Source organism: Nerophis ophidion, linkage group LG27 (assembly GCF_033978795.1).
Source record: "Nerophis ophidion isolate RoL-2023_Sa linkage group LG27, RoL_Noph_v1.0, whole genome shotgun sequence".
Classification (NCBI taxonomy): domain Eukaryota; kingdom Metazoa; phylum Chordata; class Actinopteri; order Syngnathiformes; family Syngnathidae; genus Nerophis; species Nerophis ophidion.
In genome coordinates this window covers 34761185-34784997 of record NC_084637.1, presented here as the reverse complement: position 1 = coordinate 34784997, position 23813 = coordinate 34761185, and the positions used below count along the sequence as shown (strand labels likewise).

General features: G+C 42.9%; 1 protein-coding gene across 4 annotated transcripts in view; it reads right to left on the bottom strand.

Annotated features, from left to right (window-relative positions):
* nrp2a (neuropilin 2a) overlaps nucleotides 1–23813 on the bottom strand; it is a 155943-nt gene that overhangs the window by 7187 nt on the left and 124943 nt on the right. For 2 of the 4 annotated variants that reach the window (XM_061889402.1, XM_061889405.1), the window contains 3 exons: nucleotides 17928–18193; nucleotides 13526–13622; nucleotides 8986–9018 (listed from right to left, as the gene is read on the bottom strand). In XM_061889402.1, coding sequence (XP_061745386.1) covers nucleotides 8986–9018; nucleotides 13526–13622; nucleotides 17928–18193 — 396 coding nt within the window. Of the gene's footprint in view, nucleotides 1–1459; nucleotides 7020–8985; nucleotides 9019–13525; nucleotides 13623–17927; nucleotides 18194–23813 lie in introns of those variants that run through there. The other 2 variants (XM_061889404.1, XM_061889403.1) reach the window with 2 other exon arrangements.

Genomic DNA, 23813 nt, shown 5'->3' with positions numbered 1-23813 from the left:
AAACGTATAAAATGACAAATATATTTAACACAGAGGTTATTTCATCCTGGCAAGCCTGTTTCACAGCTTTCTCTGCTCTTCAAGGGATTGTATTCATATTTACTCATTTATGAATAAAACACCCTGAAGAGCAGAGAAACCTGCGAAACAGGCTCGTCGGGATGAAATAGCCTCTGTGTTTTTTCCTGACCTAATGTATATTCCGCTCTACCCCGTTACTGAGCACTTTATAACGGAGCAACCACAGAAACCTCAACTATATTTTCCATTTGATTTACTTAAACATTTAATGACTGTAATGTATTCCACGTCAACATCATTTTAGCCTATTAGCATTAAAAACTCACTACTGTTACTTTCTGTCCTGGTATTCAAACGAGTCATTTTCCAAACGTTGTCTGAAGATAAAATAAAGTTTACTGTTATATTCTAGGTAGTGCAATATTTGTATTGTCAGATTTAGAGTTGAAAGCACCTATTGAGTGGACTGACCCTCGTATACTGTAAATACATACAATAGTCGTATAGTGTAAATACATATAATAATAGTCGTATAGTGTAAATACATATAATAATAGTCGTATAGTGTAAATACATATAATAGTCGTATAGTGTAAATACATATAATAGTTGTATAGTGTAAACACACAATAGTCGTATAGTGTAAATACATATAATAATAGTCGTATAGTGTAAATACATATAATAGTCGTATAGTGTAAATACATATAATAGTTGTATAGTGTAAACACACATAATAGTCGTATAGTGTAAATACAGGATTGTGAGATGGACAGGCGGATCGGTGCGGCGTCTTCAGTAATGCGGACGTTGTATTGATCCGTTGTGGTGAAGAAGGAGCTGAGCCGGAAGGCAAAGCTCTCAATTTACCGGTCGATCTACGTTCCCATCCTCACCTATGGTCATGAGCTTTGGGTTATGACCAAAAGGACAAGATCACGGGTACAAGCGGCCCAAATGAGTTTGGGTCTCTCCCTTAGAGATAGGGTGAGAAGCTCAGCCATCCGGGAGAGACTCAAAGTAAAGCCGCTGCTCCTCCACATGGAGAGGAGCCAGATGAGGTGGTTCGGGCATCTGGTCAGGATGCCACCCGAACGCCTCCCTAGGGAGGTGTTTAGGGCACGTCTGACCGGTAGGAGGCCACCGGGAAGACCCAGGATAACTTGGGAAGACTATGTCTCCCGGCTGGCCTGGGACCGCCTCGGGATCCCCCGGGAAGAGCTGGACCAAGTGGCTGGGGAGAGGGAAGTCTGGGCTTCCCTGCTTAGGCTGTTGCCCCCGTGACCCGACCTCGGATAAACAGAAGAAGATGGATGGATGGAAGGATGGATATTGTAAATACATACAATAATAGTCATATAGTACAATAATAGTCAAATAGTGTAAATACATACAGTAATAGTGTTGCAAAGCATGCAAACACGAGCAGCTCATGGGATTGTAGAAAAATATGACTTTATTAATTAGAGAAATATCATTATGATACATTGCTGTCAAACACACAGTCATCATGTAGCAAAGTGACTTTATAAGACTTCATTCGGAGTGATTAAAGATGCAAACGTGTCATTGGATAATAAAGCCTCCTTTGAAAATAATCCAAACTATTACGTTTAAGAGTAGTGTATTAGGTAAGTGAAGACTTTTTGTGAATGTGTGTGTGTGTGTGTGTGTGTGTGGTTGGCAGGCATGCAGCAATGAGAGTAACTGCTTGGCAAGGCACACGTCTCAATCGGAATGGCTGCTATGGCCGACGGCGTTATTAGCGCAGTTTCCCGGGAAACTGAAGTTGGCAGGCGGCGTGATGGCGTGATGGCGCGCTCGGATGTGAGGGAAAGTGCTGACCGCAGCCTTAATAAATGTTATCTGTCCATTAACTAATTAAAAAGTATCGGAAGGCTGGCGTCGCCCCAGGTGTCAGGTGGATTTAAAAAAGCCCGCCATCTGCCAAGACCACTCGGAGTTAGCGCGGCGGCTTGCGTCCTGCCGAGCGGCTGGCGAGAAGGTGACCGTGTGGAGACAAAAGAAAGCTTGACTTAATGTTGTTGCGAGAATGCCGGGAAGCCAGCTTTTCATCCAGTTCAAGACCGCCTTTTATTATCAGGTTGATACTTTTTAATGCTCAAATTGCTCTGATGTCTACTGGTGACATCATCGCCCAGCCATGTGTTCACAAATGATCATTTTCTTCTTCAAAAGCTGAATAATTATTAGGAAGTAACTTTTTGTTGCTTTTGGTTTGGATATGAGGCACAAGACGTTGATACAACATGAAATATACACACAAATATTTTAAAATGGACTCTGAAATATTGCAAAATAGTTGTATTTCTAAATTGAGACAACGTTGACTTCCCAACGTTGGATCCATGTTGTTGTTAGGGAGATGATGACATTTCAATGGTCACATCAAGGACAAAACCTGACATTGAAGCATGTTGGTTCAACGTTGTGTTTGTGTGGGTGAATATTGGTGGAGAAATGAGCAAAATTCAATGGTCAAAAAAACACCAGAAAACAACATTAAATAAACGTCAGGACCTAATTCTACAAGTTCTGCCTGGAGTTGCCATGACTGTCCTACCTCCACTCTTCACTTTTTCTTCTCATGCTTTAGATTGGCAGCAAATATTTGGGTTCTGAGCCTCCCCGCCATCAGTTGTCATGGCAACTGTCACAGCGAACACGGCCTGTAGCTGTCAAATATGTTAGCAATCGAGTACCGTCAATTCTGGACTATAAGCCGCTACTTTTTCCTACACTTTAAACCCTGTGGTTATTTAAAATGGTGCGGCTAATTCATGGATTTTTCCACCCCCCTGCAAATTTCTGTAGTGTAGTGATTTGTGTTCAATAGTTTTCATTAAACCAACGCATACGACTGAAAAGGTGTGTTATCATTTTTGCGATGGCGCCATCTTTTGGATGAGCTCGCTAACTGCAGGTGATGCGAGTCGAAAATGTACTTCCTGTTTTGCCTCAAGCTGAAAGTAAAGCCGTCCATAACGGTTCTGCTGGAAGGATTCTTTATTAATCACTCCAAGCAGGGTTTGTCAGTTTTACAATTGAACTAAAACAATTCTTACTCACGAAAGCGTCCCATGTGTGATGTCTGTAGGAGTGTTGTCATGCATACTTGTGCGCGCTATCATAATGTATTCAAGCTAGCATCTTTAGCATTGGCTGACTTGTCTTCAAGTTTATGTGTTAGTATTAACTTAAAATGGCATACTTTTTGTATTGTTTCACTTTCACACATTCCTCAGTAAATTCCCCAAAAACGTCATGTAGTGGAACATTTCTGTCCTAGGATTACCTCTAAACTGAATGCATTGGGAGGGACACGACATGAGAAGTCAAGTCACCCTGACCCAGTTGGTGGGTGACATTTCAACATCGGACAGTTATATAAGTTGTTATGCTACAATTTAGGCCATCATGGAGCGTATTAATAAGAAGGGAAGACCAAGCCTGCTGTGCGCTCTTTCTTAATTCCTTTCACGAGCGTCCACCATCTTTGTCTCCGGAGACACTGTCTTGTTTTCATATCGATTCAATCCAACATTGTACTATCTGATTATGAGTAATTAAAACTGCTGTAACAAACTCTCTATAATTCCTGTTTAAGATCCGACTTTTCTACTACATAAAATTGGCGTCACAAACAGGATGAAGCCTTGGGTTGAATCCCCGACATTTTCGCCACAGTCACCGTGGAGTTATTGAGTCTGTTTAGCTGATTGGAGAGCTAGCTTCCAAAGCTACAACGGCTTCTGTTTTGCTTGATACGCCGTTTTCCTGCTTTTACAGACACCGTTTGGAAACAATTAAGGTGTGTAAATAAACATTTACGAAACATTTCTATGTAAATAATTCATTTCACAGCATATATATTTGCAGCTTTTAGTCCGGTGTGGCTAATATATGGGAAAAAAATGTTTATTCTAAAATTTCATGTTGCTTATATCCCGGCGCGCGCTATATTCGGAAAAATACGATAGTCGAATTTGTTTGATTAATCATGTTTATAGCCTCAATGTGTGTTTTAGGGAAAACAGTGGAAATAAACAGGGATTTTTTTGCAAAATAGCAGCAAAGGTGTTGAAACTATGTCAGCACAAAACGGGGCATCCTGAAGAGACGATCAGAAAGCAGCTTGAAGATGATGTGTAAAACATCATCTATGCAACATTTTGACAAAAGAACCACCATCACATGTAACGTGGACCACAAAAAAAATAATCCTGCTATGACCCCTTTAATGCACCTCATGTATCCAATGGTCCGAAAAATACATTCTACTCTATTGTTACTGTTGTATTGCAATGATAAAAATGTGGTGTTTTGGAGGCTCCAAGCACTTGAACTCATTTGATTGGACAACGCTGTCGGCAAAACAAGCTTTTCGAGGTACGAGCTGCGTCACAGAACCACTTTAAGGGAAACTGCACTTTTTTAGGAATTTTGCCAGTCTTTTAAAATGATTATGAGAGACATGACGACGGATGTATGTATATATATATATTTTTTGCATTCTAAATAAGTCTGCCTACAACGAAGACGTCTATTCCACCCATAAAAGCCAATAAAAACTTGAATATTAACCACATATTAGTGAGAATGTTATTATAAGGGCTAACACAGACAAACTATTTATAGCGGCGCCATGATCACTAGCTTCTGTGCCAATGATGACATCATCGGCAGGTGAACGCTGCTTTCTCACCTCAGTGTTGTCCCGATACCAATATTTTTGTACCGATACCAAAATAATTTCGATACTTTTCAGTACTCTTCTAAATAAAGGGACCACAAAAAAATTGCATTATTGGCTTCAACAAAAAATCTTAGGGTGCATTAAACATATGTTTCTTATTGCAATTGTGTCCTTAAATAAAATAGTGAACGTGGGTTCTTCCGAGGATGTTGTAGTCGTAATGATTTGTGCAGCCCTTTGAGACATTTGTGATTTGGGGCTATATAAATAAACATTGATTGATTGATTGATTGAAGACAACTTGTCTTTTAGTAGTAAGTAAACAAACAAAGGCTTCTAATTAGTCTGCTGACATATGAAGTAACATATTGTGTCATACACATTTTGTCAAAATTATTAATCTACTTGTTCATTTACTGTTAATATCTGCTTACTTTCTCTTTAAACATGTTCTATCTATACTTTTGTTAAAATGTAATAATCACTTATTCTGGATGATGAAATTTTGGATGATACAACAAATTTGGGTATCAATCCGGACCGGTACTTTTAAGAGGCGGTATAGTAGAGAATATGATTCATTAGTATTGCGGTTCTATTCTAACCGTATACCAAACAACCCTAATTCCGATTTTCCAGTACACTTTAGAACGACACAAAAACACGCTTGGCTTCACCCCACGTTTCTTTGCAAGTATGATGATTCATTCTTCATCTCAATGGGAATATATGAACATCCTAGCAGTGGGCATACGAATGACAGCAGACATTGTACAGTAAGTGATGTTTGATTATGTTTGTTGGCTCTCATGAAGTCTGCAGAGAGTTATAATCGGTGTGCATGTCATGATGTGTTGTTTTACATTAATGCGCGGCGTATGCTTAAAATGATCAAAGTATGTAAATATTAAATGTTATTATAAATGTTCCTACAATACATGTGTACTTACATCATGTATATGAAACATTAATGGTGGTGGTTGGATGTTTTTTAAGGGCTGTATAGTTAAAGTAGCAATGATCGTCACACACACACTAGGTGTGGCGAAATTATTCTCTGTTTGAACTATCACCCTTGATCACCCCCTGGGAGGTGAGGGGAGCAGTGAGCAGCGGCGGTGGCTGCGCCCGGGAATCATTTTTGGTGATTTAACCCCCAAATCCAACCCTTGATGCTGAGTGTAAAGCAGGGAGGTAATGGCTCCCATTTTTATAGTCTTTGGTGTGACTCGGGCAGAATAGTAATGGTAAGCTGACTTTATTTCCTATTTAGAATGCATAAAAGAAGAAGAACAAATGTGTTCTTGTCTTACATAATAATTGTGAATGATAGGCAGAGTTCCAGAAAAAAGTGCAGTCCCCCTTTGAAGCGGTATCCCGAGGTACCACCACCGTAAACAACGTTACGTGGATTTAATGGCGCTGTAAGATTTGTGGGCGCGAGCATCAAGAAAGAAAGGATGAAGGTAGACAGCTGCGTCTTTTTTTTACAAGGCAGCACACATTCCTGGTGGAAACACCGCGGCTTTCATCAGGCCAACTCTTAAGATGTTGGCAGAAGAACACGAGTGGGCGGCGCCAATGCTTTATTACGACAGAGTAAGAAAACGTGAAGACGAGGACGTCCATCAAGCAATCTGCTGATCTCCTGGAGTGATGCAGGACTTGAAGTGCGTGACTTCTGTGTCGCGCATGCTCGCCTGGAAAGGATAAGTGAGCGCCGTCCCTCCCGACACCCCAGTGGGCCCAAGTCCAAGCATTTCTAAAACCATTCGTCCTCGGGGGGTCTTGTTCTCGCTGGTGCTTTGGCAGCTCTTCCTGGCTACACCCAGGCCACCTGTCTAGGTTCTGGGGGTCCAGAGAGCTCTCAATGGGCATAAATAATCCGGTCCTCAATATCAAACTCCTCGATGGAAGAAGGAAACAAAGCCACATCCAGTAACGGGGGTCCAAAGTCAGTCGACTGACATCACAAGTGGGGGCGTCCTGCTCGCTCCCTGGTCTCAGCACAGGGTGCGGTGTCGGTCCCGGCTGTCCAGCCTCACTGTCAAGACCGGCTCCACCCCGGGGGCGGCCATACTGGAGGACCAGTTGGAGTACTGGAAGCATTGCGAGGAGCTGTGGTACGCCACTGACTGCTGGCTCTTCTTGGTGGCCAGGTGGCGTCTGCAGCAACACAGCGCCCTGACCAAGATGGCCACCGCCAGCAGGAGGAGGGCGCCCCCGGCGGCCATTATGTAATACCAGTGGATGGGGAAGGGAGCAACGGGAATACCTCCCCCTGGTGGAGACATACAGAATAAGAGGAGTGGCGCTACATTTCATTTTCTATCCGTAACGGGCTTGAAAACACAGAGAGGAGGCGAGGCGTGCACTGAAGCATGCACAGGCAGGCGGAGTGAAGGAAACCACAAATATCCCAGGCTGCAGAAATGTCCAAATGCAGCTTTGCCTCGTTGGAGGACACACTTTCACACCCAGGGTCGATTAACGCCACCAGTGGGAAATTACTCACGACGCTCGGTGTGAAAGGAAAGTGGAGATCATTAGTTTGAAAAGCATGCACACACACACACACACACACACACACACACACACACACACACACACACACACACACACTTGGATTTGTTACCTTCTTGAGATTTCCGAAAAAGTCCTACCTCTTTAGGAGCAGCCTTTCTAGATATACAAGTAGTTGTATTGACAACATTAATAAACTATACATACTATGCAAATACTGCAATGAGGTAGCGACTTGTCCAGGGTGTACACCGCCTTCCACCCAATTGTAGCTGAGATAGGCACCAGTGCCCTCCGCGACCCCAAAGGAAATAAGCGGCTGGATGGATACTATGCAAATATAAAAATGTAAGCTTTTTGTAAAAAAACATTTTTGTCTGTAATTATTTTTAATCTTCATGATTTACTTCATGTTATGAAAGTATGTCTCTATATAGATATTTATTTTATTTTCTAAATACATATTGGCCAAATGGGGTGCATTTCAATTTCTTACACACACTTGTTATTTCATATGTTGGCCAGAGGGGGAGCACTAAAAGTGACACACTGTCAATTTAAAAAAAATCCCTCCTTTTGATGGATTTCACCAGTAGGGGTGCAAATGAGACATTCTCTATTAGATGCAATGTTATTGGGACCATCAGTTATGTCATCACTTGTTCACACCTCCTCATATGGAAGGTACTTTTCCTGTTTATGTCTCAAGAAGCGTAGAAATACAAGAACACACACACACACACACACACACACACACACCTCCTACACACACGCTCTCTCACACAAGTGCTGGCAACATTTTGTCTTTCTCAAAGTGGCTGGTGTTGGCATTTTCCCAGCACATGGTCCATGTTGCGTATCCTTTCTTCTCATGCATCAGCCTCCGGGCCCGTCCTCTCCTCCACAAGCCAAAGACGCTCCACAATGCTGCCCCAAGATTGAACCTCCCCCCACACCCCCGGCTACTCGAGAAAGAACGAACCGCCTTCCAAGAAGCATCTACAAATCCAGGGACGTTTAAGTAAAACGGACTGAAACCTGACTCGGAGAAATTAAAAGATCCGCGGAGCATCACGGGCGAACTCGGAGGAGAGAAGCAGAGCTGATATTTAATTACAGAAGGAAATGCTGCATGCCGCCGCTGTGCACGTTCATTAAGCCAGTTGGGGAGCGCAGTGCTTGTGTGTGTATACGTGACTCTGCATGGTGCACACACACACACACACACACACGCACACACACGCACACACACACACACACACACACGCACACACACACACACACACACACATGCAGCGAGAGAGCTCCCGTCTTATTGGAGGACATTATGAGATGCCAGAGCACAAACATCAATCTCTCAGAGTCCCACAGGATGTTGTGAATATTTTTCAGGAGGCCTTCTGGCGATGTCAGGGAGCCTGAAACTGAGAATATGAAGGAGCTCTTTTCTCATATCCGACTTGCCTTTCACGCAACATTCGCTCCTGTGCAAACACTCAGTTTTTACAGCCACACAACCAATGAGCAAAATAAGGAATTTGGCAACATAACCACTGGCCGGGTGTTTAGTATTTGTTTTGTGCTGCGGACGTGCGGAGAGTTTGTGCAGCTGATTTAGTGGCCGAGACGTCGTGGTGCCGCCAAGCAAGAACCCGCAGTCTGGTGCGTTCAAAAAAACAAGCAGGAGCGGCAAGACCAGTGAGGAAGTGACATCGTGGACTCACCTGTCATATCTGGAGAGAAGGCGTTGATGGGTTCTGCAGAGACATGGCGGGTTCGGAGCAACGAGGAAGAGGAGCAGGAGAAAGAGAGAGAGCCGTTAGATGACTTTAAATATGACGGAAAAGGCAGCCAAATGTCACATAAATGCCACAAGACGATCAACACCCTCCCGAGGAAATTTAAGTTAATTTCTCAGACAGCTGGCATGAATTGTGGCATTTAGTGAGAATGCAACTTGTGTAAGCTGGCAATTAGCAAGGTGTGTGTGTGTGTGTGTGTGTGTGTGTCCCCGCGTGTTTGTCTGAGGCCAGCCGTCACTCTCAGACCTTTTCTACGTTTGTACACACTTCATGTTAAAAACACACCCAGCCAAGAAGAAGAAGCTGTTGCAGCGTGCGTACACACACACACACACACACACACACACACACACACACACACACACACACACACACACACACACACACACACACACACACACACACACACACACACACACACAACACTCTAAAAACAGCTGGGTTAAAAACTACTCAATCTGCTGAGTAACTATTGAGCTAGAGGGGTTATAAATTCATTTTAACTGCCATGCTGGGTCAATTCTACCAAATAAAATTGGCTATTTTCAGTTTTTTTGTAGTACAAATGTCATAATGATTTATGTCTCCAACAAGCAGAGGTCAGTTTTGCAACTTGTAGTTTTTTAAGATGCTGGTTTGGGTCACAGAAACTCCTTAGAAGTAACCCATAAATATGACTCAACAGGCTCAACCCAGCATTTGCGTAGAAAAATAACCCAGCAATTTTGTGTGTGTACATCACCATGACAACACATATATCATCTAGTCCAGTGGTTCTCAACCTTTTTGCAGTGATGTACCCCCTGTGAACAGTTTTTTAATTCAAGTACCCTCTAATCAGAGCAAAGCATTTTTGGTTGAAAAAAAGAGATGAAGTAAAATACAGCACTATGATAAATAAAATAAATACATGATAAATGGGTTTTACTTGTATAGCGCTTTTCTACCTTCAAGGTACTCAAAGCGCTTTGACACTACTTCCACATTCACACACTGATGGAGGGAGCTGCCATGCAAGGCGCTAACCAGCACACATCAGGAGCAAGGGTGAAGTGTCTTGCTCAGGACGCAACGGACGTGACGAGGTTGGTACTAGGTGGGGATTGAACCAGGGACCCTCGGGTTGCGCACGGCCACTCTCCCACTGCGCCACGCCGTCATCAGTTTCTGATTTATTAAATTGTATAACAGTGCAAAATATTGCTCATTTGTAGTGGTCTTTCTTCAACTTTTTGGAAAAAATATATAGAAATAACTAAAAACTTGCTGAAAAATAAACAAGTGATTAAATTCTAAATGCAGATTTCTCCACATAGAAGTAATCATCAACTTAAAGTGTCCTCTTTGGGGATTGTAATAGAGATCCATCTGGATTCATCAACTTACTTCTAAACATTTCTTCACAAAAAAAGAAATCTTTAACATCAATATTTATGGAACAAGTCCACAAAAAATCTAGCTGTCAACACTGAATATTGCATTGTTGTATTTCTTTTCAAAGTTTATGAACTTACATTCAAATTTTTTGAAGTATTATTCAATACGTATATTTATAAAAGGATTTTTGAATTGTTGCTATTTTTAAAAAATCTCACGTACCCCTTGGCACACCTTCAAGTACCCCCAGGGGTACACGTACCCCCATTTGAGAACCACTGCTCTACCCCTTTTTGTTATGGCCTTTTCAAAATTTAAGTATTATCAATCTCATAGATTTTCCAATGACATTCACTTGTCTGTGTTTGGGTTATTTAAATACATTTTCTTTTCAAGAATGGAAATAAATAAAACAATTAAAAACAACAATTAAAAAAAAAAAGTGTATTTTAAAAAGCAAAAAAGAAAATAGAAAAACAAAACCTTCTTCTTTTTTGTGTCAAAGAGCTGGAATGACTTTGCCATTTTGTGTTTTTTTTCCTTGGTTGTGTGAAAATCATAGAACGTGGAGCTTTACCAGCATTGATTGATACTTTTATTAGTAGTTTGCACAGTACAGTACATATTCCCTACAATTGACCACTAAATGGTAACACCCTAATATGTTTTTCAACTTGTTTAAGTCTGGGTCCACTTTCATCAATTCATGGTAAGCACTTGTGAATGTCACTGAAAAATCCATGAAAAAGATAATACTTTCATTTTGAAAAGGCCAAGTCAATCCAGGCCGCACTAAATGGTGTCGGTGTTGTCATGGTGATGAAGAGTGTGTATGGACGTCACAACAGCATCTTCCTCCTGGCTGGACGTGAACAATAAACTTACCGACTTCATTTGTGATGACATGATTTCTGTTTGGTATAAATATATATAAATATATGTGAAGCCGTGATGCTTGGGAGGTGCATGGACAACTTTGTGTGTGTGCAGCTGACAGTTTGATATTAACTGCCAAAAAAAACAATAGAATCAATTGTAAGAGTCTACATTATACACAGTGGTGGTCAAAAGTGTAGGTACACTTGTAAAGAACATGATGTCATGGCTGTCTTGACTTTACAATCATTTCTACAATTCTTTATTTTTTTGTGATGTAGTGATTGGAGCACATACTTGTTGCTCACAAAAAACATTCATGAAGTTTGCTTATTTTATGAATTTATTGTGGCTCTACTGAAAATTATGTCCCTTGGCAAGTTTCACCGCAATAAGGCGCTTTTGGTAGCCATCCACAAGCTTCTTTTATGAATTTATTATGTCTCTACTGAACATGTGAGGATCAGAAGTATACGTACAGCAATGTTCATATCTGCTTACATGTCCCTTGGCAAGTTTACCTGCAATAAGGTGCTTTTGCTAGCCATCCACAAGCTTCTGCATCAATTTTTGACCACTCCTCTTGACAAAATTGGTTTGGTTCAGCTAAATGTGTTGGTTTTGTGACATGGACTTGTTTCTTCAGCATTGTCCACACGTTTAAGTCAGGACTTTGGGAAGGCCATTCTAAAACCTTCATTCTAGCCTGATTTAGCCATTCCTTTATCACTTTTGAGGTGTGTTTGGGGTCATTGTCCTGTTGGAACACCCAACTGCGCCCAAGACCCAACCTCCCCCCTGATGATTTTAGCTTGTCCTGAATAATTTTTTGAGCATTGCTCCTTTTTCATTGTCCCATTTACTCTCTTTAAAGCACCAATTCAATTGGCAGCAAAAACAGGCCTGGAGCATAATACTACCACCACCATACTTGGCGGTAGGAATTGTGTTCCTGGGATTAAAGACCTCACCTTTTCTCCTCCAAACATATTGCTGGGTATTGTGGCGAAACAGCTCCATTTTTGTTTCATCTGACCACAGAAGTTTCCTCCAGATGGTCTTATCTTTGTCCATGTGATGCCAAGGGACATGTAAGCAAATATTAACATTGTTGTATGTATACTTCTGTCAGGGGCGCCGGAAGTTGGCCGGAAGTCCTGTTCTGTCTCCCTATAATGTTTGTCTGCTCTTGAATGGGATTGTGCTGAACATCTTGATTTCCCCTCGGGGATAGCTAAAATAGTTCTGAGTCTGATTGTGATTCTCATTTGATAGGAAACGCCCACATTTAAGGGTTGCTCCACCCACCACGTGTACATGCACGGAGTGGTGTAAACATTTTTTTTTCCTTTGGCAGGAACGCGCTGTGAAAGATTCCACCATGTCGGGTGATAAGTGGAATCCCAGCATGCTTTGGGGAGCTGAGCTTGGCTGTCATCTTTGTCTTCCTAACTGCTGAGCTGGTACACTCTCTCAGGACACACGCACACACGCACACACACACACACACACACACACACACACACACACACACACACACACACACACACACACACACACACACACACACACACACACACACACACACACACACACACACACACACACACACACACACACACACACACGCACGCTCCAAGACTGATGCGTGTGCACACACGAGACGCTGCCTTCTCCACACCGTGGTCCGGCGCTAAAATGATGACGTCCGGGGCTTCTAGCTCAGGTCTCTGATCTGCTTAAGACCCCCTCGAAAGCCAGACTCCGGCCAGATTAAGGAGGCCGCGTTGGGCTCTCCGACTCGCGCCAGCCGCTCCGAAATTTACTTTGGAAACAGCCTGTGGAGTAATTCCCTTTGACAGCTCGGGAAAAAGCTCTGTTTACAAATACAAGCGGCTTGTGCGCGTAAGAGATGGAGGGAGGAGAGAAAGAGAAGAATAGAAATCTAATGAAACATAGATTAGCATTGCGGGGGCCCACGGGGCGTTTATGGCCTACTTTTCTTATTCTTCTTTTTCTGTAGTGGAGGACTTTATAATGCTCCGCCTTTGCTGGCTTTGTGGCTTTCATCCAGGGTGTCTTGGAATAGAGCGCGTAGGGGGTGTTTATTACTTCACGTGCATTATTGAGGCCTAAGCGGGGGATTGAGAGGACTGCTGTGTCAAATAACACGCAAGAGTAGTGTTGGTGCTGCTTTTGTCACACTTACGCGTGCACTCCTCCAGCGGCGTACTGGAGCTCATGTGGATGTTGTCGATCCAGACGTGTCCTCGGGTGCCGTGTGCAAAGAAGCCCTCCATCACCACCTAAAAGCAGCGGAGAAGGGGGACGCGGGAAGGATGTCAGCGGAGGAGCGAGACGGGATGAAAACTTAATGGAGTGCTTGCGATTTCAGGGCTGTAACTCAAACTTGCAATCATCTTCCTCCTCGCTCGCAAGCAACTTACTATTTCATGAGAACATGAGTGGGATGGCTCTGGAAAATGCATCTCTAAACAATCATGCAGCTTGAGGAGGCGGAGTGGCTTATTTTGAATCCCATCGACAGTCAATCCCGTGGGTTTATGAGCTTGGCTTGGCCCATAAACACTTGAAACACTTGTTATGGGCCACAACCACTTGGGGGAGAGGGGGGACGTGGTCATGGTGACTGGTGGTCATCAAGGTGGTGCTCGTGCTCTTTTATTTTTTCTTTAATGGACTGAATTGCCTCATGAATACAAATAATACTTCAGCACTCAGTTTGCATGCCCTCTTTAAAAGTTTTTAGTTTGCCTCCATTCAAAAGTCCAAGGAGAAAATTGCTAATTTGACATGGCTTAGAACGCTGTCATTGTGAGAGATTTACAGCCGTACTCTTTAGGTTTATAGTGTGGCCCAACATTTCCCCGAAAGATATAGAGCCGTATTTACTAACGTCCAAATATCAGCCGCTAAACAGCGTGTGCAAACTATAAATTAGTGTGTTAGGGTAACCCTTACCCATAAAAATGAGACCTATTACCTCCCTGCTTGACACTCAGCATCAAGGGTTTAAATCGGAGGTTAAATCACCAAAATGATTCCCGAGCGTGGCCATCGCTGCTGCTCGATGCTCCTCTCACCTCCCAGGGGTTGGGACAAGGGGATGGGTCAAATGCAGAGGGTAATTTGACCCGGTAATGGCACCGTTCCCAAAGTATGTGGGCTCTATTGATAACCTCACTAACAACTTTAACAACGCCCTGCGCGAAACCATTGATAGTATAGCACCGCTGAAGTTAAAAAAGGCTCCAAAAAGGCGTACGCCATGGTTTACTGAAGAAACTAGAGCTCAGAAATTATTATGTAGAAAGCTGGAACGCAAATGGCGCACGACTAAACTTGAGGTGCACCATCAAGCATGGAGTGATAGTTTAATAACTTATAAACGCATGCTTACCTTAGCTAAAACTAATTATTACTCAAATCTCATCCGCATTAATAAAAACGATCCAAAATTTTTGTTTAGTACAGTAGCATCGCTAACCCAACAAGGGACTCCTTCCAGTAGCTCCACCCATTCGGCAGATGACTTTATGAAGTTCTTTAATAAGAAAATTGAACTTATTAGAAAGGAGATTAAAGACAATGCGTCCCAGCTACAACGGGGTTATAGTAACACAGATACGATTGTATATACGGCGGATACTGCAAATATCCAAAATAGTTTCTCTCGTTTTGATGAAATAACATTAGAAGGATTGTTACAACGTGTAAATGGAATAAAACAAACAACATGTTTACTTGACCCTCTTCCTGGGAAACTTATCAAGGAGCTTTTTGTATTATTAGGTCCATCAGTGCTAAATATTATAAACTTATCACTTTCCTCGGGCACTGTTCCCGTTGCATTCAAAAAAGCGGTTATTCATCCTCTCCTTAAAAGACCTAACCTCGATCCAGACCTCATGGTAAACTACCGACCGGTGTCTCACCTTCCCTTTATTTCGAAAATCCTCGAAAAAATTGTTGCAGAGCAGCTAAATGAGCACTTAGCGTTTAACAATCTATGTGAAACCTTTCAATCCGGTTTCAGGGCAAATCACTCGACTGAGACAGCCCTCGCAAAACTGACTAATGATCTATTGCTAACGATGGACTCTGATGCGTCATCTATGTTGCTGCTCCTCGATCTTAGCGCTGCTTTCGATACCGTCGATCATAATATTTTATTAGAGCGTATCAAAATACGAGTTGGTATTTCAGACTCAGCCCTGTCATGGTTTAACTCTTATCTTACTGATAGGATGCAGTGCGTCTCCTATAACAGTGTGACCTCGGACTATGTTAAGGTAACGTGTGGAGTTCCCCAGGGTTCGGTCCTTGGCCCTGCACTCTTCAGCATCTACATGCTGCCGCTAGGTGACATCATACGCAAATATGGTATCAGCTTTCACTGTTATGCTGATGACACCCAACTCTACATGACCCTAAAGCTGACCAACACGCCGGATTGTAGTCAGCTGGAGGCGTGTCTTAATGAAATTAAACAATGGATGTCCGCTAACTTTTTGCAACTCAACGCCAAAAAAACGGAAATGCTGATTATCGGTCCTGCTAGACACCGAACTCTATTTAATAATACAACTCTAACATTTGACAACCAAACAATTAAACAAGGCGACACGGTAAAGAATCTGGGTATTATCTTCGACCCAACTCTCTCCTTTGAGGCACACATTAAAAGCGTTACTAAAACGGCCTTCTTTCATCTCCGTAATATCGCTAAAATTCGCTCCATTCTGTCCACTAAAGACGCTGAGATCATTATCCATGCGTTTGTTACGTCTCGCCTCGACTACTGTAACGTATTATTTTGGGGTCTCCCCATGTCTAGCATTAAAAGATTACAGTTGGTACAAAATGCGGCTGCTAGACTTTTGACAAGAACAAGAAAGTTTGATCACATTACGCCTGTACTGTATATACCTTTATATACATATATACATACATATATACCTATACTGTATATACCTTTATATACATATATACATACATATATACCTATACTGTATATACCTTTATATACATATATACATACATATATACCTATACTGTATATACCTTTATATACATATATACATACATATATACCTATACTGGCTCACCTGCACTGGCTTCCTGTGCACTTAAGATGTGACTTTAAGGTTTTACTACTTACGTATAAAATACTACACGGTCTAGCTCCATCCTATCTTGCCGATTGTATTGTACCATATGTCCCGGCAAGAAATCTGCGTTCAAAGGACTCCGGCTTGTTAGTGATTCCCAAAGCCCAAAAAAAGTCTGCGGGCTATAGAGCGTTTTCCGTTCGGGCTCCAGTACTCTGGAATGCCCTCCCGGTAACAGTTCGAGATGCTACCTCAGTAGAAGCATTTAAGTCTCACCTTAAAACTCATTTATATACTCTAGCCTTTAAATAGACTCCCTTTTTAGACCAGTTGATCTGCCGTTTCTTTTCTTTTTCTTCTATGTCCCACTCTCCCGTGTGGAGGGGGTCCGGTCCGATCCGATGGCCATGTACTGCTCGCCTGTGTATCGGCTGGGGACATCTCTGCGCTGCTGGTCCGCCTACGCTTCGGATGGTTTCCTGCTGGCTCCGCTGTGAACGGGACTCTCGCTGCTGTGTTGGATCCTCTTTGGACTGGACTCTCGCGACTGTGTTGTATCCATTGTGGATTGAACTTTCACAGTATCATGTTAGACCCGCTCGACATCCATTGCTTTCCTCCTCTCTAAGGTTCTCATAGTCATCATTGTCACCGACGTCCCACTGGGTGTGAGTTTTCCTTGCCCTTCTGTGGGCCTACCGAGGATGTCGTGGTGGTTTGTGCAGCCCTTTGAGACACTAGTGATTTAGGGCTATATAAGTAAACATTGATTGATTGATTGATTGATTTACTAAGGTCCAAATATCAGCCGCTAAACAGCGTGTGCAAACTATAAATTAGTGTGTTAGGGTTAAGTTAACCTTTACCCATAAAAATGAGACCTATTACCTCCCTGCTTGACACTCAGCATCAAAGGTTTAAATCGGAGGTTAAATCACCAAAATGATTCCCGAGCGTGGCCATCGCTGCTGCTCGATGCTCCTCTCACCTCCCAGGGGGTGGAACAAGGGGATGGGTCAAATGCAGAGTGTAATTTCACCACACCTGGTGTGTGTGTGTGACTATCAGTGTTACCTTACTTTTAACTTTAAATACAAATATTTACATAATTTGTAAAAAAAATTTTATCATACCTCATTATCTAATCAAACATATATAAACTACATTTTTGTTGGCTGTGTCTTTTATGCACACATGGACTAACCCTCGTAAATTCCTGTTAATTGGTTCCGGGTCTGTCTGTGGTTAATTAATTTATGCGGAATAGCAATTATTCATTCTAAATGGAATTTTTTTTTATAGGTGGAGCATAAAAATACCTGTTTACGACTTTTCTAAATACATTAAGAAAGCCCTGAAGAAAGGTTAAGTTACTTTTCTAAGCAGCAAAGATCAAAGCGTGTTGTCAGTCTTAACACAGAAAGCGTGTTACTGAACACGAGTGTGATTCAAGTCCCAGCTTGTGAGGTCCATCTCTACCTGGTATTCTTTGGGCGAGCGAGGTAGGATGGTGCGGCCCTCCTTCCAGACCGGGCCCTGGTCATCTTTCAGGGTCCACAGGATGGTATCCTCATTATGGGCGTCCCGCAGCAGGACCCTCAGGTGCCCCTGGGCCTCCCCCCACATTTGGTAGGAAAAGAGGAGGCAGATGGGCCCGGTGTCGGCCGCCACGGTGGGGCTCAGGAGGCGGGCTGGCTGCTGCTCGGTCTTCGGGCTGGCCTCGATGTACAGATGACCGTTGAGCTCTGCACAAGAGGAACCGTGAGAGATTATTTATGGTTTTAATATTAAGTCCTATGCAAAATTCATTACTTAAGGTCATTCAATTATTTTGCTCTCACAAATAAAACTAACCCTGGAGGCTCTAAAAAGTAGGCATGAACTGTCGCGATACGATAATTATCCTCATCAATCAGGAGTGTGTTTAAAGGGAGGCCCGGCCATACATTTCACACAATCAGCGCAACAAAGAAAACCCTGGTCATTAGTTCCTAACAGGAACAACATCAGCGCTGCACAATTGTTGCTCTCCCGCCAGACAATCAACACGGAAGAATAGTCCTGGGAGACCTCCTTTTTACAGCCCAGCAAAACTATCCAAAGGACCCTGGGGGACCATTATTTCTCAAGGACCAGCAGTTTGATGACTTCCACTCCGGAAAAGTCAGACTTATTTTGATGCCTCGCATTTCTTCGCACACTCAAAGGCTCGCAAGTCGCAGCAGAGATAAGTAATTTTTTTGTATGCAAAGATAGATACTGTAAAGAGGCTTGTGGAAATTAATCAATGGGTTAAACACACGGTTATGGCCAATCAAAGTTGGAAGACTTAGGGCCTGATTTACTAGGATCCAAACACTACGCGCTAAAATGCTTGTGCGAATCTATACATTTGTGTGAAGTATTATTAGTGGGTGTGTTGCGTGTGAGTTGCTATGACTGCAAGTCCAAGTGTAAAGTGGTGAATACCGCCTTATTAAAATGAGGATTTTGTGTGTACTATATGAGGCATCACCATGGAGACACTCACTTACGGCACATTCATGTTATTATGCGTTTTTTTTTTAATCTTTTCCAACATGCAGGAGACATCTGCCACTTTTTATGGGCATTTTAGAAGCAGTCCTTCAGTGCATCTCCATTGAAACCACATTTTTTTTACAGGTGAAGGTGCGCTCATTAGAGCGAGGCTGCACTTACTCCGGCTCAAGATGCAAAAAATGCACACTTAAAACGTTTCATATGAGAAATATTTTTATAATAAATATTCTATGTAAAATAAACCAACGTCACTAAAAAAATATTACATGACCCCAAAACACATCAGTTGAACTCTTCTTAATAGGTCCTCAAGTCCTCTTGCAGCTATAAAATGATGTTGCTGAATAGACAATATGTTTAATCTTTTTATTTATTTATTTCTGCCTGTCCAGAAGGTTGACACACACATAAGATGAAGGATTCTTGTCTGTCTTTGCAGCACAAGCACTGCTGCTGTCAGTTTGCACCCCCACCTTATATTTTACATATTAATAAAGACAGAAAGTAGATTGCACGCCTTATTCTACTCACTTAGCAGACAGAATCTATGTTGCACACCTTTCATAGATAAGCTTTGCATGTGCTGTCAAGTTTTCACGTATTTTAATACACGCAAACCTCTATTTAAGCAGACCCTGTGAGTATACTCTTGTACCTTGGGTACCGAATTAGATACCTCTATCTTATGGGGAAAATTTATTTTGGTTTTTGTTTGAATCGGCTTAGTCGGACCTCCTGGAACGAAAACCGAGGTACAACTGTGTTTTGAGTATACACATTCTCTCTCTGAAGAAACATCTGTTGTGCATCAGGAGCAGCAGCCAGAAGAGAGGTGGATGTTTTCAGCAAGAACCCGCTCGGGTTTTAGAGCAAGCGGACTGATAACCTTTTCCACTGTGTGTGTTTTCCCCCCCTTGCAGGCGAGACAAGCCGTATCTGTGGGGACAAATCTTCTTACGCCCTGACAGCTCCCACTCTGCCAACCATCAACTCCCCAGACTTGGCCGACAGTGTGTGTGCCGAGTGTCTCCTTGAGTTGGGCTTCTTCTTCTGAGCACGAGAGGAAAAGAAACTTAACGGCGGTTTTAGCCCTCGTTTTAAGTGTGTACACGCCTGCTTCCTGCGCTGTCTCAGCCTGGTGTTAAAGACGTCGTCCTGTGGCAAAACATCGGCCGCACCTCGTTGTTTTTCTTGCAGACCAGACAGCTCGTAATCCAGGCTGCCTCAGCGCAACCTGGTCCGTTTCGCAGCAGACCCACTGCCTCCAGGCATGTTCTCAGATTAAATATGTCACTATTCAATCAGAATCACAATTGGGGCTCCAGACTGAGGCCAAGGAAATAAACAAAAACCTCATAGCCATAGCACACATAATGTGTGTAAGAGGGAAACATAAAAAAACACAAAGGACATTAAAGACATTAAAAGAGCAGAGTTGATGCAACCAGCTGCCACTTCAACACACAGCCACAAAAGTAAGACGATGAAAAAAACAAAAAATAATCAACCAATAATACACATTGCACCGTGCATAGACAAGCAACCAAACAAAAACATCATTTCAACACCCACGCACACTGTGGTGGCCTCTGCGGTGTTCCACGCCATCGTCTGCTGGGGTGGGGGGAGCATGGCCAGAGACAGGTGCAGACCCAACAAAGCAACCACGAGAGCCGACTCCACCCTCGGCCGCCCACCAACTCTCGGCTAGTGTCCAGTCCGCATGGATGAGCGAGGATTCGTCCAAAGAGACCGAGGGCTTGATCTCGCTTGTCATCTGCAGCAAGGGCTCCCAGCACCTCCGTTCGCAGCAAGCCAGGACACGCCCCTGCCCACGCTGGCCACATCACGCCCACACTCCGGTAAGGCTGTGGGCGATCAGCAATCAACCCACCTGGTACTGATGAGGGCGAGCTGTATAAAGACCAGTGGACCCAAGGATCCTTGCCGGAACTTAATTTTCTGTTACCTTTGTAAGCATCCCGTGTCTGGCTTCCATCCAGCGACCTCGCTCTCCGCCTGTGACTTCCTTGTTTCCGTGTCTGATGTTCATGTTGTCTTCACACATTCTCCTGTGATCCCCTGTTCGTCCCCTCTGGTTCTTTGGCTGCCCATTTTGGATTTTCGACCTCACTCTTGGACACGGACCTCTGACGCCTCGCCATTCGCCCTGACCATCTGCCTACCCCCACGGACTGCCTTCTTGCCTTGTCCCTCCTCTAGATTCAAAACTACGGTAGAACACTCATGTAATTCCACCACTAGTCTAACACCACACATTCCTGGATTTTGGTCAGACTCCATTCTCTTGTTTAGTTGATATATTTAGTATTGTGTAATAATATATACAGTGCATATATATAATAAAACATAGAGCAACATCACCCCATTGTGGAACTGTGCCGTCACTACTCCTCGTGCATACATAACACATTCAGCCAAGACACAGTGAAACCCGACTGTCCTGGCGCCCAGCGCCCTGTCTCTTAATCCACATCTCCTTCAGTCTCTCCAAATGGACTCTGGTGTGGCAGAGACCCAGCAGCTGGTCTCCATGGCCAAAAGGCTCCTGGGACGCAGATTCAGGTGTTCACAAAAAAGCACCGCAGACGTCAGGAAAGTGCCACCCCTTGTCACACAGTCCCAAAGGGTCCCCAAACAAAAGGCAAACAAACCAAACCAAAAAACCCCACATGAAAACAAGAGGGAAACATCAGGAATACAAAAGGATGACCAAGAGCACAGAGCTCCTGCCACCAGCAGCCACTACAGCCACGCCATCTTGAAAAAAGAAGATGCAGGGCTGCTTTCCCCAGAATTAGTTCTCGGGTGGAAGAGAGTTTGTGTGTGGTGAGAGGAGCAAGACGTGGAGGATGATTTGACAGCAGAGAAATAATGATCCTGCTCTGGCTTGGATTTCTGACCTTTGTCACCTGCACAAAATCAAAGGAGGCCTCGGTGCGTGTTTTTTGTGGTTAGGGGATGATTTCTGGCCAGTGGAAGCCCCAACTGGACGTCCAATGAAGGACGGCGCTTTGAAGTCCTTTGTCAAAGAGGTCACGCCCGAGGAAAACGTCATTCCTTTGCTTTGAGGTGACCGAGAACACGATCCAGGTGATATCACGCTATTGAGGAAAAAAAGACCTTTAATTCTCTCCAGATGGTGAGGGGAGAAAAAAATGAATTTTTTATGGAAAGGATGAATTTCTAAATAAGGTTGGTCCGACCATCCCCTAGGCTTTGTATAAAAAAACGACGCTTTAGAGAAAGAAGCTTAAACGCAGAAGGACCCGTATTCTGGAGCGTTTAATATCATGCCAAAAGCGGCTCTTTTGATCCACTGGTGTGTAGGAAAGAGAGGAGGTCATTCCTTCATACGTGTCCGAGTGCGGGGAAGAGTAGAAAGCATCACTCCGAGGTAGAAGAGGAGTAGGAAACAAACCCCGTTTCCATATGAGTTGGGAAATGGTGTTAGATGTAAATATAAACAGAATACAATGATTTGCAAATCCTTTTCAAGCCATATTCAGTTGAATATGCTACAAAGACAACATATTTCATGTTCAAACTGATAAACATTTAATTTTTTTTTGCAAATAATCATTAACTTTAGAATTTGATGACAGCAACACGTGACAAGGAAGTTGGGAAAGTTGGCAATAAATACTGATAAAGTTGAGGAATGCTCATCAAACACTTATTTGGAACATCCCACAGGTGTGCAGGCTAATTGGGAACAGGTGGGTGCCATGATTGGCTATAAAAGCAGCTTCCATGAAATGCTAAGTCATTCACAAACAAGGATGGGGTGAGGGTCACCACTTTGTAAGCAAATTGTCAAACAGTTTTAGAACAACATTTCTCAACGAGCTATTGCAAGGAATTTAGGGATTTTACCATCTACGGTCCGTAAAATCAGAAAAAAGTTCAGAGAATCTGGAGAAATCACTGCACATAAGCGATATTATGGACTTTTGATCCCTCAGGCGGTACTGCATCAAAAACCGACATGTGCTGGATTATTTGTCGCCACTACCTGTCAATGTCATTGTTACTGATCGTTGTAGCTGTGACTACTTCTGTTCACTTTCCTTCGTGTCACAGTAAGTGTTTTTGTTCTTAGCCAAGTTTGTTATTCGTCTTGTGTGCACTTTTTGTTCGAACCCTTTTGTTTGTTCTTGTTTTAGTGTTTAATTAAATCATGTTTTCCTATTCAATGCCTGCCGCCTTCTCTGCATCTTGGGGTTCGTCCCAAACTCAATCTGAGAGATTCGTTATAAACTCATTCATCAACTTTTAATCAGAAGGGTTCAATCTCTCTTCTGTGCTTATTTGAAGCCGACACGACAAACAGCCTCAGAGGAGATGTTTGAAAAAAGGCAAGTTTTTTTAGCCATCATTTGTATTGAAGGGGGAATTGCAAACTTCCTGATTATTTTAGCTGCCGGTTGTCAGTGTGTGAAATATAGGTCTAAGTGACACCTACATAGAGGTTTTTGTTTCATGTGTCTACAACATTCATACTGGGAGTTAGAGGCAGTTATGTCAGTGTTTTCTTCCTAAGGGGCGCTAGAGCACAATTTTGAGTTTTGGGGTCGTTTTTTTTTTTATTAGATCACAGTTTTCGCTAGTCCTGATGTGTGTGTCCAATTTGGTGAGTTTTGAAGCATGTTAAGGGGGTCAAATTACAGCTCACAGAGGCGGCGGTATAATAATAAAGAATAAAGAGTAATAAAACACTAGAAGTTCAATAGGGTCCTCTGCCCCAAAAGGTACATCGGTCCCTGATAAAGACCATTCTATTCTCTTCTATTTTTTTCTATT